At 43.8% G+C, this 20,287-nt stretch overlaps 1 protein-coding gene across 3 annotated transcripts; it reads right to left on the bottom strand.

Moving 5' to 3' along the window:
- Window positions 1–632: 632 nt before the first annotated feature.
- SLC30A4 (solute carrier family 30 member 4) lies at window positions 633–19,719 on the bottom strand. Of its 3 annotated transcripts, none has more exons than XM_083371191.1 (8): window positions 18,694–19,719; window positions 16,508–17,169; window positions 14,006–14,152; window positions 9,611–9,764; window positions 7,885–8,098; window positions 5,165–5,270; window positions 4,698–4,832; window positions 633–3,464 (listed from the first exon to the last, which is right to left on the bottom strand). In XM_083371191.1, the coding sequence occupies exons 2-8, from the start codon at window positions 16,887–16,889 to the stop codon at window positions 3,316–3,318; spliced, it is 1,287 nt and encodes a 428-aa protein (XP_083227317.1). In that variant the 5' UTR covers window positions 16,890–17,169; window positions 18,694–19,719; the 3' UTR covers window positions 633–3,315. The 3 variants fall into 3 exon arrangements, with proteins under 3 accessions (XP_083227317.1, XP_083227318.1, XP_083227319.1); XM_083371192.1 differs by having other exon boundaries at window positions 16,508–17,061; window positions 18,694–19,718; XM_083371193.1 differs by lacking the exon at window positions 18,694–19,719 and adding an exon at window positions 17,686–17,778 and having other exon boundaries at window positions 16,508–17,061.
- Window positions 19,720–20,287: the final 568 nt, after the last annotated feature.

The raw sequence follows: 20,287 nt of genomic DNA, 5'->3' as shown, positions 1-20,287 counted from the left end.
CACCGCAACCATCAGAAATACCAGTCAGTTGCCAGTTTTGATCACGTGACCACGGGGGATGCTGCAACCGTCACAAGTGTAAAAAACGGCCCAAAGTCACTTTTTTTCGAAGCCGCTGTAATTTTGAACAATCACTAAGCAAATGGTCGTAAGTCAAGGGCTACCTCTATGCCACACGCAGCATTCAGATATTAATCTTTATTGATTAAATAAACCACAATTATCTGTATTTCCACAGCATACCAAACCAACAACACTGCACCTTAGCCTGTTAAAAGTTTAAAATGATTCCCTTCCGCTTGGTCTCAAAAATTATCAGCTGCGAGAGCAGAGTAGATAAATGACAATTCTGAATGTCGCATATCCTCTTCCTTTAAAACTACCCACGGGAGAGAAATTAACTGAACTTGGTTACTGCGTTTCTGTAAATACGCAGAGATGGCACCGGATTGCTTAATTTTTTTTGCTTATCTCTGAAATGTGGTACGTGCTGACATAAGCTTGGCTAAGCAGATTATATGCACCATACAGTACTTATCTCTATTCAGTTAAAAGTCCACTGCAAACTCAGATGAAAGGCAAAAATGCAAATGCCAAGGATTTCCATGCCACAAAAGAATAGCAGAAGAAGATATAGGTGAACAGTTTAATAACCAACGTAATAAATCCACAGGAATGTTAACAGATTGGTTTCATTAAACAAACGTATGTTATGTAATTACAGCTTTTTATAAAAACTCTAAAACACAATACAGATCTAACAAAACCCATTTCTAACAAATTGGCACTGTAAACCAAATTGAAATATGCCACTATAAATAGTTTTTGTGTGGAGAAATATCTGACTTATAGACAATTATACTTTTTTTGTTTTTGGAAAAAGTGTGATATGGCTTTGTGTTACATCACAATGTAGCAACCCAGATTTCTCCCATTGGTCTCTAGGTTAGACATACAATTTTCTACTACAGGGTTTCTATTTTGTTTTTGCATATATGTATGGATGGGTGATTTGTGTGTATATACGTAATTTTCATACAGTTTGTCTTGGGGTGGGTAGACATATTGAAAGTTCCAATTACATACAATGTCAGAAAGCCAAAAAGAGAACTTGTAAGATAGTTTAATTAAGGTACAACACCAACTTCATATAGGTAATTCATCAACCAGATGATCCTAAAATTATTATACTGTTTGCCTGAAATATGTGATTTATTCTCCATAGCAATATAGTCTGAATAATTATTAAAATTTTATGAAATTGTCCAATAAAAGGAACTTGATTCATCAGAAGATAAAATATTCTTCCTAAAAACTATAGGTCACTTAACTGATTTTCCACTATGCCACATTTCAACTAATAGACCAAAATTTACTGGCAAGATTCTTATTTCAGTCATGCTCAAACCAATGCTTCATTTGCAGCAAATTATAAAAATCCATATGTTTATGGCTGGTTGTCCTAGATTTCAAAGCCAAAAATCTAAGGCATCCAATCTCAGCCGTAGACTTTACTATGTAACATCAAAAGATTAATTTTGATTTCTAGTTCTTTAGAAGAAATAAAGAGGTACAAAGGCAAAGAAATTGTGGTTTAAATCTAGTTTTTAATACTGTACCTTTTGTGATGACTTTTACCCACATCAAAGATAGGTTGCCTTCCAGATGTTTTTGGTATCATATTCTGTCAGTCCCAATTGCCATCAACAAGAAATTTATGAATACAGGCCCCAGGTTAATATTACAGCATCCAATCTGGGTCAGGTCACCGGGACCAGAAGTTTAGTCTTCCTCAGGGAACTTCTGTCTCACCAAAATGAAGTTGGGTTCTAGCAAACGTCTGAAAGCTCAGAAGACTAAATCTTTGATCCTGATGAGCGAACCAGATTGGAACCAGAAATTTATGAGGTGTTCAGACACTGGTGAAACAAGTTGTCCATCTCTCTCCTTCATTTAATCCAGGTTTTTATATGCCTAGGAACTGAGCAGAAGATCTCACGTATTGCTAGTTTTTCCTTATCCTAGTTTATCTTTCTTCATGATTCAGAACATCCCATCAGCAAGTTTTGTACCTATGATGCGGCACAGATTACAAAGGCTACTTTTATACCAGCAACAAAATTCCCCCGTTGGATTGTACGTTTGATTGTTTTCTTTCATAACCGCAAGTATTTCACCGGGACATTGTGAAAAAGCCATTAGATATATTTATCAGAAAGATACGTCAAGATGAAACCAAAACCAGATTCTCACCTTTTTAAGATCTGGGAATTGCAAATCCTTGTTTTCTTTTTTCTCATCAATATCTACCCTGGTGTCTACTGATCTGATTTTTTATTTTATTTTATTTTTTTGAGTTTTCTATAAGCCCTTTCTCTTTCAGCAAAGCCAAGCAATCACAAAGAAGTTTCTACAGCACATTTATTTAGTAGAGTTAAGATTCAGGTTAATCAAAGAGCCTTTTGAAGCCGGCAACACGTTACTTGAGATACTCAGGCGGACCAATAGGAAAGCTTCCAAAATCAGTCCCATAGCCTCGAAGAAATTAAATATACACTTCTACAATACAGGACCTATATCAAAGCATATGAAAGTTGACCAATCTTTGCAAACACAGGTGGGTCCTGCCCCAAAGTCTTCAGTTAAACAAGTGGTGGTTCATCCTGGATAAAATCCTTCTATCTCGGAGTACTATTTAAAGCTAAATGTCCAAAAACTGGTTACACGTAAAAGCCAAATACCAATTCAAGTTTGTATTAAGAGACAACTTATTAAAAAAAAGTTCTGTTATCCCTGCAGCATTTTTTTTGTTTGTTTGTTTAAGATAAGGAATTAAAAACTTGGAAGAGGGAAAAGGGTGAATACTAAGGTAACCAATTCAGGGATCATTAACTTTACAAATTGTGAACATGATCGTGTTTGTGTTGTTTTAATTCTTTTGAAAACTCAAGTAGATAAATTTCCTGATGCTCCTTTGGGAGTGTCAGTCAGGACAGTTAAGAAACGGCAATGTGGATGCTGTGTTCAGTAAGGAACCTGCCCAACCATCAAGGGATCTATAAATAACTCCTTGGAAATATATTGGCGAGAAAAACCCTAATGGAAACGAAACAGTGATAGAAGAATCCAAGTTTGTCTTCATGAAAAAAGCTAACACCAACAGCTCCAATCGCTGATACTGCATTCAATGCAGATGTTACACATTGGGGCTCAAAGCCCTCCGTTCTGTTTATATCTTAAGTTTATTGCTTTGTGGCCTTTGGGCTGCAAGATTAAAAAGGATAAGGCAGTGAGTCTTCCCGAAGGGTGGAAAAATTAGGCACTCTGACAATTCACACAGGGCTTGTTCTCCTCCCGCCTGTAGCTTTGGAGCTGGATGGAGCATTGATAGATGCCGAAGGTCGTCAGCAGCAATTGTCTGGCCTTGGATTGGACCTCCTCCCATTTGGGTGAACTGCCAGGAACTGAAAGACAAGAAAGCCACACAAAAAAAACCAACCCAAAATTAAAACAACTGTTTGTCGACTTCTTGCAATGCCTCTATGGAAGACAGCTCTTCAGATGAACAACTATCATATTTTGACTCTAATGGCCCAATAGAAGGATTACCTGAACGTCACCTCATTTCCTTCCACAAGGATGACCAAGAACTATTTCTTCTCCAAGTTGATCAGGACCCCACCCCCCAAATAAAACATCTGTTGAAGGCAGCAAACCAGAAATCTCCAGCCCTACCAGCAATGTATTGTGAGTTACAGTCTGGGTGCCTTCCTGATCCTAGCTGGAGATCTAATTAGTAGATCATTTGGGTATATATATGTATGCATGCCTCAGATGCCTTAATAGCTCTGCTATTATCTTGACAAATGCTTTAGACTGAGGGAAGCAGCTTAAATGGGAATTGATTGTTGTTATAAACAAACCTAAGGATGTCCCCAGTGGGTTGATCTGTTGGGAATACATAAGCAAATTTCCAACAGTTTATTGATTTGTCTGCTAGGATTGTCTCGGAAGTTGATTTTAGGGTTTCTACCTTGAATATCCTCTATTTAATGAACCAACTGAGGAGTTTTTCAAGTTCAGAATTGTTCTCCAATTGCTCTCTCCTGTTCTTGAGAATGATGGGAAAAAATGGAAATATGATAGATGATAGATGATAGATAGATAGACAGACAGACAGATAGATAGATAGACAGACAGACAGACAGACAGACCTTTATTGTCATTTTTTACTGTGGGCACAATGGCACATTAAAAATGAAATTTAGTTGCTTGCTCTCAGCGTGTATATAACACATACATAACACACATTTAAACGTACTATATACAACATATGTATAGACCGACACCCTCACATATAAGTAACATATAAATATTAATCACTGTCCATCTTGAATACATAATGGAAGGAGGAAGCTTCATGAGGTTAATATTTATATATTTATATTCATATCTGTATCCCAGTGGGGGTGGGGGGGTGGGGAATACAATTCAATCTAAAAGTTTCTTTAAAAAATAATTTTTGACTTGGGATGATCAGTTAATTTATTTCTTCCCATCCCTTGCCTGATTTGTGTTTTTTGATTGTGAGCTTTTGATTAAAGCTGTTATCTTTTATTTTACTTTACAGATATTACCTAATAACTAGGTACCTCCTGAAGCAACTATTTTAGAAGCAATGGATCAACATATTTTACCTAGTTGTAGGTGGACAATAGCAATTGTTTTTCCTGAAGTTAGAGACCAGACATACAGGTTTTCCACTGAAAATACATCTTCGATTTTCATCAACTCTTCTTTAATAAGGTCCACATTTAAATGTCTTGGAACTCCTACAAGTGAAACAAAGAACCAGGAACAGAGTTTTCTGTTTAAACTTGAAAAATATATGAGCAAGCCATAAAATGATAAAAACAAAACAAATGTTTTTGACCTTTTGAGCATCAGCAAAGTTTTTGAATATCTTGTGACTTAGCAAGTGTCTTGCTTAGCAACAGAAATTTTGGGCTGAGTTGTGGTTGTCAATTGAGGATTAACTGTACTCAGCTGGTAGCATGCGTCCTTCTAAAATCATCAAGTTATTGATGAAAATTATTAAGAGTGTGTGTGCCATTTTAAAAAGCCCTCTGAAATGTATCCCTTCGCAGTCATCGGCAGCTCTTACCTTCAAGCACAATTATTCCAGTGTCCCATATGATCCGAAAGGTTGTAAAAGCCACGAGAACTGAAAATATGTAGGTACATATAGGATCAGCAATCTTATATTCTGGCTGAAACGAAAAAGATTAAAGCCTCATAACACGGTCCCTGGCTATAAATATTTTGAAGGCTTAGAAACGGGGGCGTGGGAAGAAATCCCATCAGTTAATATTTTAAGGATGGATGCAAGAATCGGTGCCAAATCAACAGGATTGCCATAGTTATTCGTTTCCTACCCTATCCATTCAATTTTTCACGAACTCAGGTGTCTGTTTTTCACAACAACTAAACAACCACAGTTACGTTGGGCTAAATTTGAGGAATATACAATATGCGTTTGCAATGTGCCCTTTTCCACACAGCTTATATAAATAAGCTATACTTGCAAGAAGCAGTTTTGTGGAGGTGGGCTAATTGGTATGTGCTTTCTCCCCACACATAAGAAATACTTTCCTTGTTAAGAAGATGCCAGCCCACTCCATTTATTTAAAATTGTACAATAGGACCGAGTCTTCCCAAACTTTCCCATGAATAATATTCTTTAACACAACTTCATTGCAACTATAATTTGGACCACGACAGATAAGGAGCATGCAACTGTAGAACAAAGACTGTTTTGTATGCAGGATATTAGATGCCTTTGGGAGGGGAAAAAATCAGCTTCAGAGGATCACTGAACTTTTCAGATTAAACAAAAAATTATTTAACTACCTGGTTTAATCATCTTCAGCTGCAGTGCTTGGGCTAATATGCAATTTGAAATACAGTTAACCTTTGTACTGTACTGAATGTTTTTGCAAATGAGTGCAGTAGCACAGTACGGTCTTGGTATACAGAAACACCCAAGTTTCAATCCCAACATTTATACACCAACTACTATCTACAAGGAGACCTTTCAAAGAGTTTTCTTAGTCCTTGAAAGCTCAGTATGGATGGTGTAAAACGGTCCAATGGCATAACTCCACATACTATATTTATTTAGTTTTAAAATGTATTAGGGTAACTCCATATGGCTTTTTTCACATGCTCCCCACCTTTACTATAGATTATTCAGAAAATAATCTGTTAATTCAAATAGCTGCACACAACCTTTCTGTAAAGTGTAAGTAGGGTTTGCAAAGTGTTAAAAAGTACCAAGAGAATCAAAAAGTGTAATTTCTTTTAAAATAGGTCAAAACCTTTGGGGGAAAAATAACATGACATTACAAACACAAGCTAACAAGAAAAGGAGGTCACATGCATTGCAACTGTTTGAGGATATCTGTCTGTCTGTCTGTCTATATCTATCTATCTATCTATCTATCTATCTATCTATATATCTATCTATCTATCTATCTATCTATCTATCTATCTCAAAAATGTCCCACTGAAATGAGCTGGGATTAAAGCAGAAAAGACACTATTTTTCCAATTTCCCTCCTCTTAACTAGTAGCAAACAAGTCTCTAAAAGCCGTGCTTGGTAGTATTTATCAGAAGGAAGGTTAAAAATTCCAGCACAAGAATTCCAACAGGTAGTGTTACTTTGAAATGTGGCAAGTATATATAAGCAATTTTATGGCAGTAGAACTTTTGGTTCATTTTTTTGGCATGTTTATGATAAAGGGAGCAGGAAGCTTGTCTCTTTAACAAAACAGTGGATAAAATTCAACTGTTGATTGTTTTCAATCACTGCTAGTCTTATCCTCAATCTGAGAATTGGCAAATTCTTTTCAAAAGGAGGGTGAGGGGCTTATATGGAAACCTGCGCTGAAACTTGGCAGGTATCAATTCCAGCAATATGTCACAACATCCAGCAATACATCATGCAGTCAGTTTCTGGTAAGTTTGTGTTAAAAGAAAGTCTGTTGTTTCAAAAAGTCCCTCAAAATCTTTATACAAATTTAAAAGCAAATACAATAACCAGGGCTTTTTTTGTCATAGAACACTCAGAACGGAGTTTAGGCACCTTTTTTGGATGGAACCTTGTAGGATAGGCAAGGCGGGTTTTATGACATGTGTGAGTTCCAGCACCTTTTTCTTTTACATAAAAAAGCACTGTCCAATACTATTGCATTGTTTGCAAAATCCCCAGCCATTTCACATCAGTTCTTGTCTGAGCAGATACTACATTCTCCAAGGACTTTCCAGCTCAACAAAAGAGAAGACTTTGTTTCCCATGCTGAAAACAGAAGTCGGACAATTAAAAGGAAAATGGAGTTCTGGGTAAGATTTGGAGTCCTTGGTGATCTCTGAGCTTGGTTGTTTTCTTGCAGACATTTTCTTGCCAAAGTAGATAACTTCATCAATGCCAGTAGGCTGTGGGTTTTGTTCTCATTTTGTATTCTAGTGGCTACTGCCTATTAGCCCTGACGATGTTACCTAGTTTGGCAATGAAACATCTGCAAGAAAACAACCAAGCTCAGAAAGCACCAAGGACCCACAGTCCTCCTCCTCTTCTACTCCACAAACCCCACTCCCTTCTAGCACTGATGATGTTCCCCAGTTGGGCAATGAAACGTCTGCAAGAAAACAACCAAGCTCAGAGAGCACCCAGAACCCCACAGTTGCACCCTGAGCTACAAACCTTCTTCGCTATGGGTAAGACATTTTTACATGAGCAAACCACGATCACCGTCACAACCTCCCAAGGCTGAGCCATCCCAGATCAGAGAGGCCCACAAGTCTAGCGAAGAAACCCCACCCACCTTGAATCGAATGATGTATGCAGCCACAAGCACGCCAATACTTTGCACCAAGTCTCCCAGGGCGTGGACGAACGCAGCTCTCACAGCCAAGCTGCCGTGGCCCTGACTCTGAGAGTGGCCAGGGGCTGCCGCGGAAGAACCGGACGGAGGAAGAGGTGAAGGCGTGTGCGAATGGGAGTGTAGGTGACCAGACTGGCTCAACAGAAAGCCCATTCTGGAAGGAAAAGCAGAGGAGAAGAAAGATGCTTTAAGCAGGAAAAGGGCTACTTCACTTTGGAAACGCCGACGGAGAAAACAACATCGGTTATAGGATATATTTTTTTTAGTAAGGCTATGCAGTGCATCACAATCAAAGCCAAAGTGGTGTTTTGATACATAAAAAGAGTTCCCTGTCCAGATGTGTCCGACTCTATGGGGTGGTATTCATTTCCCTTTGTTAGCCAAGGAAGCCGGCGTTGTCCAAAGATCTGGCCAGTATGGCTATGTATACCAAACTTGCATGGAACGCTGTTACTTTCCCAGCAAAGTGGTACCTATTTATCTACTCGCATTTGCACGCTTTCGAACTGCTAGGTTGCCAGGAAGCTGGGGCAAGGGACAGGAGCTCACCCCGTCGTGCGATGCTTGGGTGTTGAACTGCCAATCTTCCCAGCATCTTAACCACATACCTAAGCGCAAAACGCAGCACCGTTCCTTGCACAGTTGCTCCTTGAACCCCAGGAAAGTCACACTGGATTTGTTGACAGCTGCGAGATTTGTGCCCCTGTAGGCTATGAAGCCAATTTATTTATTTATTGGATCCAAAGGGATCCGGGTTTTCAGCACAAAGTCTGAAAAATAATCAATTAATGGGAGCCAGCAGTGCTTTCCAATGCTGTTCTGCAAAGCCACTGTAAATGTATATATGCTTACGGATCAGCTGCCGGCCAGACAGCCTATCCTAACATCGTTCTGCAGAGTTACTTTTATCTATTATATTTCACTCTTCCTGCTAATCTGCTGGGCCTGGCCTCCTGCCCATCTTCAAGGAGAAAAATCACTCCAGGCTTATGCTTGCCAAGAAGAATAGCGGGGCAGAAATCCCCTCATCTTCCTTATGCCCATTATTCAAATATGCTTTGATCTAAACAGAGAAGCAAGAAAAAAAACTTTGTCCTCTCATAGGTAGAGCTTTCTGTTCCCCAAATCCTTTCTTTCTGCTTTTCTTGAGGGGAGGAAATTACAGGTGCCCGGGCACTGGACTATCAAGCCACCATAACTGGTCAGTTAACCTCTGGCTGGTACAAATTCAGCCCAGGCTAATCAATGTTTGTCTGTAGCTCCTTGCCATTTGCTTTTTATCGTCAACAGCAGGGGTGGGCAACCATAGCCCTTTTACAACCCGGGGACTTCAACTCCCAGAATTCCTAAGCCAGCATTGCCAAGGTTGGACAGTCCTGCTTTGCAACATAAATCTATTGCTCTGCCCCCTCACTGCTTCCAGCTCCCACCCTGGCGTAGCAGTAACCATCCAATTTACAACAAGTCCTTCAGGACAAAATTTCAAGCGCTGTGCAAATGATCTGAGAAACGTCCCTGTGGAAAGAGACTGGACAACCCAACGGTGTCCAACATCAGACCTTAGGATACAAAAAACCTATCCAGATGAGATTCCCAGCTGCAGCTAGGAGATGCCATCAAGATCAATAGACTATCGGTCTTAAATAGAAGGAAAACAACAACTTACACGAGGTTTACTGCTACTCCAATAGCCGCGGTGATAAGCATCACATCCCCATTAATTTCATAGTCCATGTGGATAGTTCGCTGAACGGCTTCGTATAAGAGGAAAACCATCAGGATGTAAATCAACAATACACTGAAGATGGCAGACAAAACCTCTGCGAGAAAAGAAGCAAAACAGCAGCACTTGAAAAAGAGAGTGTTAAGCACAACAACATTTAAACCTTAAAATGCATTCATTCAACACTGTTTTAAAAAGAGTGAGTGTTGCCTTGATAAAGCAGCTACTTCCAAATGACTAAATATCTAAAACAAGGGTCTTCAAACTTAGCCCACGCTGGCTGAGGAATTCTGGGAGTTGAAGTCCACAAGTCATAAAAGGGCCAAGTCTGAAGACCCCTGCTCTAAAACGAGAGGCAGTGCAGCGAGTCCTTGACTTATAGCAGTTTGTTTGTTACAACGGTACTGAAAAAAAGTGACTTAAGACCATTTACCACACTTAGGACCGTTGCAGCATCCCCAGGGTCATGTGATTTACATTCGGATGCTTGGCAACTGGTTCATGTTTACGACCAGTTGCAGTGTCCCAGGGGTGTGTGTGTGTGTGTGTGTGTGTGTGTGTGTGCCATGTGATCCCCTTTGGCAACCTTCTGACAAGCCAAGTCCATGGGGAAGCCAGATTCACTTAACAACCGTGTGACTAACTTAACAGCAGCCGTGGTTCACTTCAACAGAGGCGGGGAGAAAAGTTGTAAAACGGGGCAAAACTCACTTAACAAATTTCTCACTTAGCAAGATAAATTTTGGGCTCAACTGTGGTGGTAAGTTGGGGACCACCTGTACTGTGGTGGGACATAAGCAGAAGCTGGTCTGCTACAATATTTTATTTTATTTTAATTCCATTTATATCCCGCCCTTCTCCGAAGACTCAGGGCGGCTTACAAGCTTAGCAGTAGCCTTCATTCTATGTATATGCCTCCTTATTAGGGCTTTCACACACACCCCAAGCGGCATTATTACAAAGTCAGCTTATTGCCCCCAACAATCTGGGTCCTCATTTTACCTACCTGGGAAGGATGGAAGGCTGAGTCAACCTTGAGCCTGGTGGGACGCGAACCTGCGCTAATGGCAGGCAGCTGGTGTTACTTAAGGAGGCACTAGCCCACTGCCCCACCAAGGCTCTTGTAAAATAAAAAAGAAGTCCCTTTAAAAACAGAGGTCCCCAACCTTTTTGGCACCAGGGACCAGTTACGTGGAGAGAGGTTTTCCACGGGCCGGAGGGTGTGTGGTTTTGTGTGCTGCCTGCATCTGCGGATGGGGCTTTGCTTGTTTGTGTGGACCGGTTGCTGGCATGCCGCGGCCCGGTACCGGTCCGTGGATCGGGGGTTGGGGACCCCTGCTCTAAAATAAGGGTCCTCAGACTCATCAGCACACTGATCGCTTCATGAAGTTTTCAGTCAGTTATCGACCTGCAAAAATCTATCATGCCAAGTCCAATTGTGTCTCTCATGATGTTTTAACAAGATGGGTTATTCCATCGGCGTGAAAGCCCTATGACACACAATCTGGGGTGTCCCCATTATAATGACGCTACAAGCTTGCCACATGGGTTACCCCAGCACTGTATAATAATAAACTAGTGTTATTATTGTAGGGTTTGGGGGGGCTGTTTTTGGCTGGGGGGGGTTATTTCGAACTACAGACAACAGAAACCCTCTGTCAAGGCAGCAGAAATTCAATTTTCGTGGCGGGTAAAGGCATTAAAATGAAGGTAAGATAATATGTACGAAGTCTCTTTTTAGCCTGTACGAGAGGAGAGTTGCATTTCATAAACTTGGGACTGCCAAGTTTTCAACTCTCCAGTTGAGATATTTTCTTCCACTACGGTAACCTCATCATCAGTTCACTTATTAAAGCCATACTGTACTTTACTGTAGAGCGTAAATCATCCTGGATCTCAAACAACACAGCATTTGGCAGTTGTGAAACTTTTCTTTCAAGAGTTCTTAATTTTTGTTGAATGAATATTCTTATGACTGAAATACAAGCCATTGGAGCTAAAAGCTGTTTTCAAAGGCATTTGAATGCACACCAGTTGCTTGACTTTCATTATACAGCTCCTACTGGACATTAAAGAATTGGGGGGGGGGGGAGGAAATGCTGAAAAATCTAATTACAGCTTTGGAAATAAGAATCTTATGAACAGTGGGTTGAATAATGTGAGCCTAAACTAGCCTAGTGGAGGCCTGAAGGAGCAAAACTGAATCAGCACATCTAATTGAAAAATATTTCTCTTTTTTCTCTTTGGCTGAATGACTTCTCCTTCCAAGAACTAATCTAAACATATTTTTAGAAAGTTCTTGCGAAGACTAATGTGGTTTTCACAGGGGAACTGCAACTGAAGAACATCTCATTCCTTCATCCTCTGGGAAAGGAAGAATAGACAGGAATGTGTTTTGTTTTGTTTTGTTTTTTGGTACTATTTTGGACTGCAATTCCAGGAATCCTTTATTCACAGCCATTTTGATTGAGCCTGGTGAGACCAGAAAATTCAGAACAGCTCAATCCTCCTGTACACATTTTTGGGCATGTTAGTCCCGCTGAAATATATGAATTAAAAGTAAGACAATTATTTGTTGCAGCAGTTAAGGTACCAGCTAAAATCGGGGAGACTGTGAGTTCTAGGGGTGCCTTAGACATAAAGCCAGCTGAGTCATCTTGAGCCAATCACTCCCTCTCAGCCCTAGGAAGGAGGCAATAGCAAGCTATTTCCAAAAATCTTGTCAAGAAAACTGCAAGGACTGGTCCAGGCAGTCTCTAGGAATCAAAGTGGATTTGATTCAAGTTGCTTGTAAGGTTTATATCCCCACATCAACCCTATGAGGTGGGTTGGACTGAGGGAGTTTGACTGGTTCAAATTCATCTAGGCAGCTTCCACGGTGGAGGAAAACCTTTTACCTGGGTCTCTGTTACTAGTCCCAAACCTTAAGGTAGAGGTGTAGACAATCTTTATCTCTGCCTCCCAACTGTCTCCCACGTATCTCAGAAGTGCCACGTTGGGAGAAGGGTGACTAGTCCAGGGATACGCAACCTTGGCTCTTTTATGACTCGTGGACTTCAACTCCCAGAATTCCTGAGCCAACCATGCTGAGGGGAAAGGGAGATGTTTCCAAGCTGAGCCATGTTGGCTCAGGAATTCTGGGAGTTGAAGTCCACAAGTCATAAAACAGCCAAGGTTGCCTACCCTTGGACTAGTCTAATCACACTGAACTTATCAAAAGGGGCCTAGTTTTCTGCTAGATCTGAGACAGGAGAACTTCTGTCAAGGCAGGGATGTTGACAAGAGCCATGGTGGCATAAAGGTTAGAATGCAGTTATTGCAGGCTAACTCTGCTCACTGCCAGGAGTTCGATCCTGACCAGCTCAAGGTTGACTCAGCCTTCCATCCTTCCGAGGTTGGTAAAATGAGGACCCAGATTGTTAGGATGAATAGGCTGACTACATAAACTCTTAGAGAGGGCTGTAAAGCACTATAAAATGGTATATAAATCTAAGTGCTATTGCTATTACTATGATCTGATTCCACACTGCAAATGCAAGTCACTTAAGCGAACATTTCAAATGTAGGTCTACTTTCTCTTTCAATCGGATGCAACTGAACCTGAATTGCTAGACCAGGCAAAAATAAACCGCAGAAATTAGAGAAATCAACCTCAAACAGATGCCCACTCAGGATCTTTCTCTCTGTCCTCTTTTATCTAAAATCATATGCTTCCAAGTTGAGAAAACAAGGTATACATATTGTCCACAGCACAGGACCTAAGACATTAAACATTACAATGATCTACATTTCAACAACTGCTAGTTTCCATTGGGTAAACGAATACCAAACTGCAGCAGCTATTGGCCCTGAATCATATCTCATTGTGAAAGATCTCCCTATGGAAACTGATGTCACAATAAATCTCTTTGGGCCGCAACAGATATGCCCAAGGTGTGGACTTATGTTGAGAAAGAGTTATGAGGGAATACACAGAACAGGCATAAAAGTACCAGAACTAGAGGGTGTGAATGTGGTGACTTTTCCCCAGCTGTCTGCCCATACTGAATCCTTAAGTCAACAGCTCAAAAGGGATCTCACAAATTACCACTTTTATAGATAAGTCACCTTGTTATTTATCTGCCATTTTCTTACCAAATTAAGCAGCTGTCTTTCCCTGGCACCTTGGTAGATCATGTGTTGTTGTTGGTTTTTTTTTGTTAACCTGTCACAGCCACAGTGCCAATCGGCTTGGTAAGGATGGAGGGCATCCATTTGGAGAAGATAAATCAAAGAGAGATGCTTCACTGCCAATTGGCACGGGCAAAGGTAGCGGGATAATTTAAAAGGCCATCTTACCTAATCGATGGAAACCAAAGGTGAACCGTTTTGTGGGAGCTTTTGCAGACAGCCACAAGGCGAGAATAGTCAAAACAATGCTGCTGAGATCTGTTAACATGTGAAGCGCGTCGGTCATGACAGCTAGACTGTTGGCAATGTATCCACCTTAATGCACAAGTTTAAAAGAGGGAGGGAGATGTTAGATATATTCACATATTACACACGTAAAAAAAAACACCCAACCCACATATATTCAGCAAGGAGTTGCATCAATCACAGCTCCCCAAAACATCTGGCAATGGTGCTGTTATCCATTCAGTTGCGTCCAATTCGTGGCAATTCTATGGTGGGTCTCTCCCACATCCTCCCACTTCCAAAGCATCTCTTGTGCAACAAATTGCTGCCACATTTGCAAATATTTTAACAGACACATTGGAGACTGAGGCATGGACGGTCACAATAGCTCCAGTCAAATATATTTTTGGCAGTTATAACCGTATTTTACATCCTCCACAGGAAATCACCACAGGTAGCAATCCCCATGCACTACATTTATTTTCATAACTTACTTCTCAGTACGCACCAATGTTCGTCAAAGGACTCGATTCTTTAAACACTAAGAACTCAGAACCTGCCTTTACACTAGCAAACGTCCAGAAGATTTACATCCTGTTATTAAATGGCTCTAGCTACGGGTTTTAATTATTCAGCTCATTTTATTTACAAGAAGGATTTGAAAGAAACTTGCCCCATTTTTTTCTGTTTCAACTTACAGAAATATTTTTTTTAAAAAATAGTACTTTTAAAACACCACCTCGACTTGGCAGAAATGGGCTTAGGAGGCAGGGACTGGGGAGGGTGTGTCCTGTCTCTCTTCTGCCTAACATTTTAAGGATTGCTCTAAAGAAAGCAAAGCGTTCCAGCCTGATTCACAAAGCAAGCCAGAGTGGGAACAGAGAAAAAACTTTGATCAATGATTTATTTTCCTCTGAGCTCAACCTCTTACGCCAGCCAGCCACGCAAGACGATGTGGTGTGTGGGATTAATAGGCATATCCGGTTTCTATGTTTAAAGGCCTGAAACTGGAAAAGGAGAAGCAGAAGTAACTGTGCATTTGCATTCTTGGTGCACAGAGGAACACACTGATCCGCAGCGGTTCAGATTTGGAGAATAACAACTCGTACCATCTGCCAGGTCTGGGATTCAGTTTGCAGAAATGTCTGCCTCGCTGCTGCCTCCCTGAAAAGAGTTCAAAGAGGCTTGTGAACATCCCCATCAATAACGAGTTGGATGTCTCATGGCTGCCTTCAATGAGCCATGAAGGGCAAGAACCCTTCTCATGGGTAGCAGATCTTCACAAGCAGTTCAGGAGAGGCAGACAGCGAAAACGAACAGGGATGGGGGGGGGGAAGCAGAGAGGAGACACCAGTGTGCAGGTGGAACACTCCCGAAATGGTTATCCAGCAGGCCCCAGAAAGTTCATCCAATTAATCCATCCTTGGTTTCTTGCAATGAAGGACTTTAACGCACCAAGCCTTTAGCCTACTTTACTCGAGTTGCCAGAATTGTTGACTGGAGGGATGCAAAGAATGACATACAGCTGATGAAGAGTAGGGTGCAACCTCCAGAAGCAATTTTTAATATAACAAAGGGAAAGTTGATGGAAGTCTGAAAGTCTATATTTATTAATGATTTCTAATTAAAAATGGATGGAATGAGATCAAATTTGGTCTCACCCATCCCTTTTGGGACTTTGTTAGTTTATGGTAGCAAAAAATCAGCATGAGCTGGTAGCGTCTGTTTCAACCAACAAGTTTTATCAAAGCTATAAGCTTATGGTTTTTTTTAAGGGTTATTTTTTGAAAAAACTGTGCTCATCAGAAAAGGCACTCCCCAAATTCCTCCTTATTGGATTGTAATTCCTTCTACTGAAAGGCCAGACCCAAGAAACCTGGATCCAGGATTAGGTTATCTCCTTAGGGCTATTATATTGGGAAAAAGCCTTTCTATTGTACTAAACCATAAACCTGGCTTTAGGCTCAACCTTCTGTATGAACCACTGTTATGTGACTCCAGCGAATTGGAGTTAGTAAACAGAAAAACAAATCATGAGTCAACACAAGAACACAATCTTAGGGTATCTATGCTTCGAAACCCGGCAAGACCAAGCTATGTACCAGGGCTGTACTGTCCGTGAATGTAGGTAGTCAAAGACCCATGCACGCTGTTCAACCAAATCAGTCCACACAAGGGCAGATCAAAAGATTGGCACAATCCATCCTCTCTTCCCCCCCCCCCCATCCCTGGCATTTGCTGCAAGCAGTTTTTGCTTACTTAAGACATTCTCTCAACCTATTGTCCTGTTGCAATGCAAGCTTGCCAATTTAACAGTGGCCGTTAATCATCCAGCCTGAGAAAATAATTAAACAGCTATTCCACAGCACTCCCACCTTACAATGCAACCTCTCCTTCCCCCTCCCCTCCCCCCCCCCCCCGCCACCCCAGGCAGGGCACTCTTACCTACAAGCTCGCCCGTCATAAAGAGAAGATAGAGAACTGCAGCTAAAGCCAGCCGCCTCTTCACCTTCCTTTGCTTTAGGAGTTCCCTTTGCTGGGTACAATTGTTACAAGGGTCCGTCGGGGATCCAGCCACAGCATTCCGCAGCGCTATGTCCCTGTCCAGCAAGGACTCGTCATCGGAGTGAGGTCCCACATAGGCCCCGTTGGCAGAAGTGTCCGCTGCATCATCCGAAACCACAACTTGGAGTTTTTTGAACCGGGGGAAGTCTTCCTCCCCAATCTCGTCCGAAAAATCAAAAGCATTGCAGTCGTTCAGAAACAAGGAATCATTGTTCTTTCTCAGGACCGACTTGAGGCTGTTCCAGATGCTGGGGCCAGCCATGGCAGGCGGTCAGTTCTAGAAACACAGCTGGATGCCCCTGGTACCGAGGGACAGCTGTCTGCCTCGGGGGTGGGGGGGGACTATATCTCTAACATGCCTTGGCTATTTTCGCCAACCGTTTCTCATCTAGGCAGAGACGTCCAACCTGGGCAGGTTCATTGAGGAATTAAAGCTGGGAAAGGCAAGGACAGGCAAGTTAGGAAGTCAATGAACAAGTTTCACCCTCCGTCAAGTCCAGGCCATGCCGCCGTGCCAGGGCGAAGACGTCCCTTCCCCAAACCTAGAAAGGAACATTTTGATACCCATGTGATTGACAGATTAACAACTGATCCCACTTTCCCCCTCTTCACAACCTACTCCCTCCGTCCTGCCCTCCCCATCATTTCATTGGGGCTTAGTCATTGGATCTTCTCAAGTATTTGATTTAAGTAAGTATTAAATATAATTTAATATCTTAGCTTTTGTATAGTTTTTATCTTTTTTTTCTTCCTTAAGATTGTTCAGCCGCCCAGAGTTACCTTGTGGGGAGCAGCCAATGATTTCCCCCCCCCAAATAAATAAAACAAACAAATCAATAAGGCATCCTGGCTTTGCATTGTGCCCACTCTAGAACCCCTCCTGAGGAAGCCAGGCAGATGCTCCATAAACACCTCCATAGCCTTGCACAGCCAGGTAGCAACAGCAACAGAACTTAAGACTTATATACCGCTTCCGGTGCTTTACAGCCCTCCCTTAAAGGGTTTATAGACTCGGCCTCTTGCCCTCCCCCCCCCAACCATGTGGGTCCTCATTTTACCGATCTCGGAAAGATGGAAGGCTGAGCAATCCCCAGCAATCAATATGCCACCGCATTTGACCCATTTGCCTGGGGGGGGGGAAATAAGGCCGGTGGCTTCTCCACGCAGCTGGCTGGCAGGCAGGCAGCAGATGGTGGGGGTGGGGGGGATCCACCCTGGAGAGAACCAGGTGTTTCAGCCAGGCATCCTACCACCCTCAACCCGGCCAAGACCCCTCCGACGACTACCGGGGCTTGCAGAGGGCCCGGGAGGGGTGTGTGTGTGTGTGTGTGTGTGTGTGTGTGAGAGAGAGAGAGAGAGAGAGAGAGAGGGAGGGAGGGAGGGAGGGAGGGAGGGGGAGGGAGGGAGGGAGGGAGAGGGAGAGAGAGAGAGAGAGAGAGAGAGAGAGGGAGAGGGAGAGGGAGAGGGAGAGAGAGAGAGAGAGAGAGAGAGAGAGAGAGAGAGAGAGAGAGAGAGAGAGAGAGAAAATGTATGTATGCATGTGGGGAGCCCGTCGACCCTCCTCTACCTGCAGGCGGAGAAGGAGGCGGCCGCCCGCGGGGACCCTCAACCCGGCCAAGACCCCTCCGACGACTACCGGGGCTTGCAGAGGGCCCGGGAGAGAGGGTGTGTGTGTGTGTGTGTGTGTGTGTGTGTGAGAGAGAGAGAGAGAGAGAGAGAGAGAGAGAGAGAGAGGGAGGGAGGGAGGGGAGGGAGGGAGAGAGAGGGAGAGGGAGAGGGAGAGGGGAGAGAGAGAGAGAGAGAGAGAGAGAGAGAGAGAGAGAGAGAGAGAGAGAGTAGAGAGAGAGAGAGAGAAAATGTATGTATGCATGTGGGGAGCCCGTCGACCCTCCTCTACCCTGCAGGCGGAGAAGGAGGCGGCCGCCGCGGGGACCCTCAACCCGGCCAAGACCCCTCCGACGACTACCGGGGCTTGCAGAGGGCCCGGGAGAGAGGGTGTGTGTGTGTGTGTGTGTGTGTAAAAGTATGCATGTATGCATGTGGGGAGCCCGCCGACCCTCCTCTACCTGCAGGCGGAGAAGGAGGCGGCCGCCGCGGGGACGAGCTGCGTTCCTCCGGGCCATCTCCTCCTCGGCGGTGGGGAGCGCCGGGCCAGCAATTCCTGCGCTTTCCTGCCGCGCCGAGAAGCCACGACTGGCGCTGGGGCAGAGCCCGGCTGCCCGGAGATTAGCCAGAGGAGGAGGAGGAGGAAGAGGAGGAGGAGGGTGCGGGCTGCACGATAAGAAGAGGCATGCCGGAATATTCATTCAGGCAGTCATTTGCCGCTCCGCCGGCTGCTGCTGCTGCTGCTGCCTCGCGTGACCGGATCGCTCCATCTAGCCAGCCCTCGGGGCCAGCCCAGCCAGAGCCTCGGAGTGGGTCGCGCTACCCACAATCACGCGTGGGCTGGCTGCACGCACGCATGCATGCATGCATGCATGGGCACGCACACACACACACACACACACACGCAGCCGAGAGAGGCACAACCAGGGGGGCCTTGGTGGGAAGGGGCCAATAAATAAATAAAATAAAATAAAATCCTGCTTCGGCTGCTTCCTCAGCTCCGCGCTTTGGAAGGCCACCCTGGCAGCCTCGTCATAAGGGCGGGATATAAATGGGATTAAAATAAAAATAACCCAAAAAAAATTTGCAAAAAAAAAGAAAAAGGCAAGCCTCTCCGGCCCCTCCTTCCCTCCCTTGCAAAAGGCGAGAGAGCCTCTTCCACTCCCGGGTGGGGAGGGGGGGTTGGGGGGGTTGGGAATCTGCTTGGCCGCCCCAGGCTTCGGGGGATCCGCCAGCTGGCGAGGAGGCAGAGCCCCGTTTTTCCAAGGAGGAGGAGAGCCGCCTCTTCCCACATGCGCCGATCCTCGGGCTGGATCGCTCAACCCAAGCCGCGAAGCTCGCAGGCGGCTGCAGGGGAGGGCGCCGAAAGGGTTAAGAGGGGGCGCGCGGACGCGGTGCAGGCTGGGAGCTGTAGGCAGGAGGGAATTCGGGGGGGGGGGGCAGGCGACCAGTGGCTTCCCGTGCAAAAGTGGAAAATCCTTATGGGAATGAAAGGGAGGGAGTGGAGCGGGGGGGGGGTGGTCTTCAAACTTGGATCTTTTAAGACTTGTGGACTTCAACTCCCAGAATTCCTCAGGCCGCGTGCCTGGCTGAGGGATTCTGGGAGTTGAAGTCCACAAGTCAAAAAAGGGCCAAGTTTGAAGACACACACACACACACACACACACAGGAGTGGGGTTACTTGCTTGCATTGAATGATTGGATGTGTAATATTTTTACCCTGCAGAACGGCAGTTTTGCTCACTGTTACTCTCACCATAGCCCAGGGGTAGGCAACCTTGGCTCTTTTATGACTCGTGGACTTCAACACCCAGAATTCCTGAGCCAGCTGGCTCAGGAATTCTGGGAGCTGAAGTCCACGAGTCATAAAAGAGCCAAAGTTGCCTACCCCTGCCCTGCCCTGCCCTGCCCTTATAACCTGATACGAGGTTCTGTCAGGCAAATAAATGTTAAAGCCAGTATATCAGGGCTGTTCAAACCTGGCCCTTTTATGACTTGCGGACTTCAACTCCCAGAATTCCTCAGCCAAGTGTGCCTGGCTAAGGAATTCTGGGA

This window comes from Vipera ursinii (genome assembly GCF_947247035.1).
Source record: "Vipera ursinii genome assembly, chromosome: 11".
Taxonomy (NCBI): domain Eukaryota; kingdom Metazoa; phylum Chordata; class Lepidosauria; order Squamata; family Viperidae; genus Vipera; species Vipera ursinii.
The sequence above is the reverse complement of the archived record's forward strand: the minus strand, read 5'-3'. Positions and strand labels throughout refer to the sequence as shown.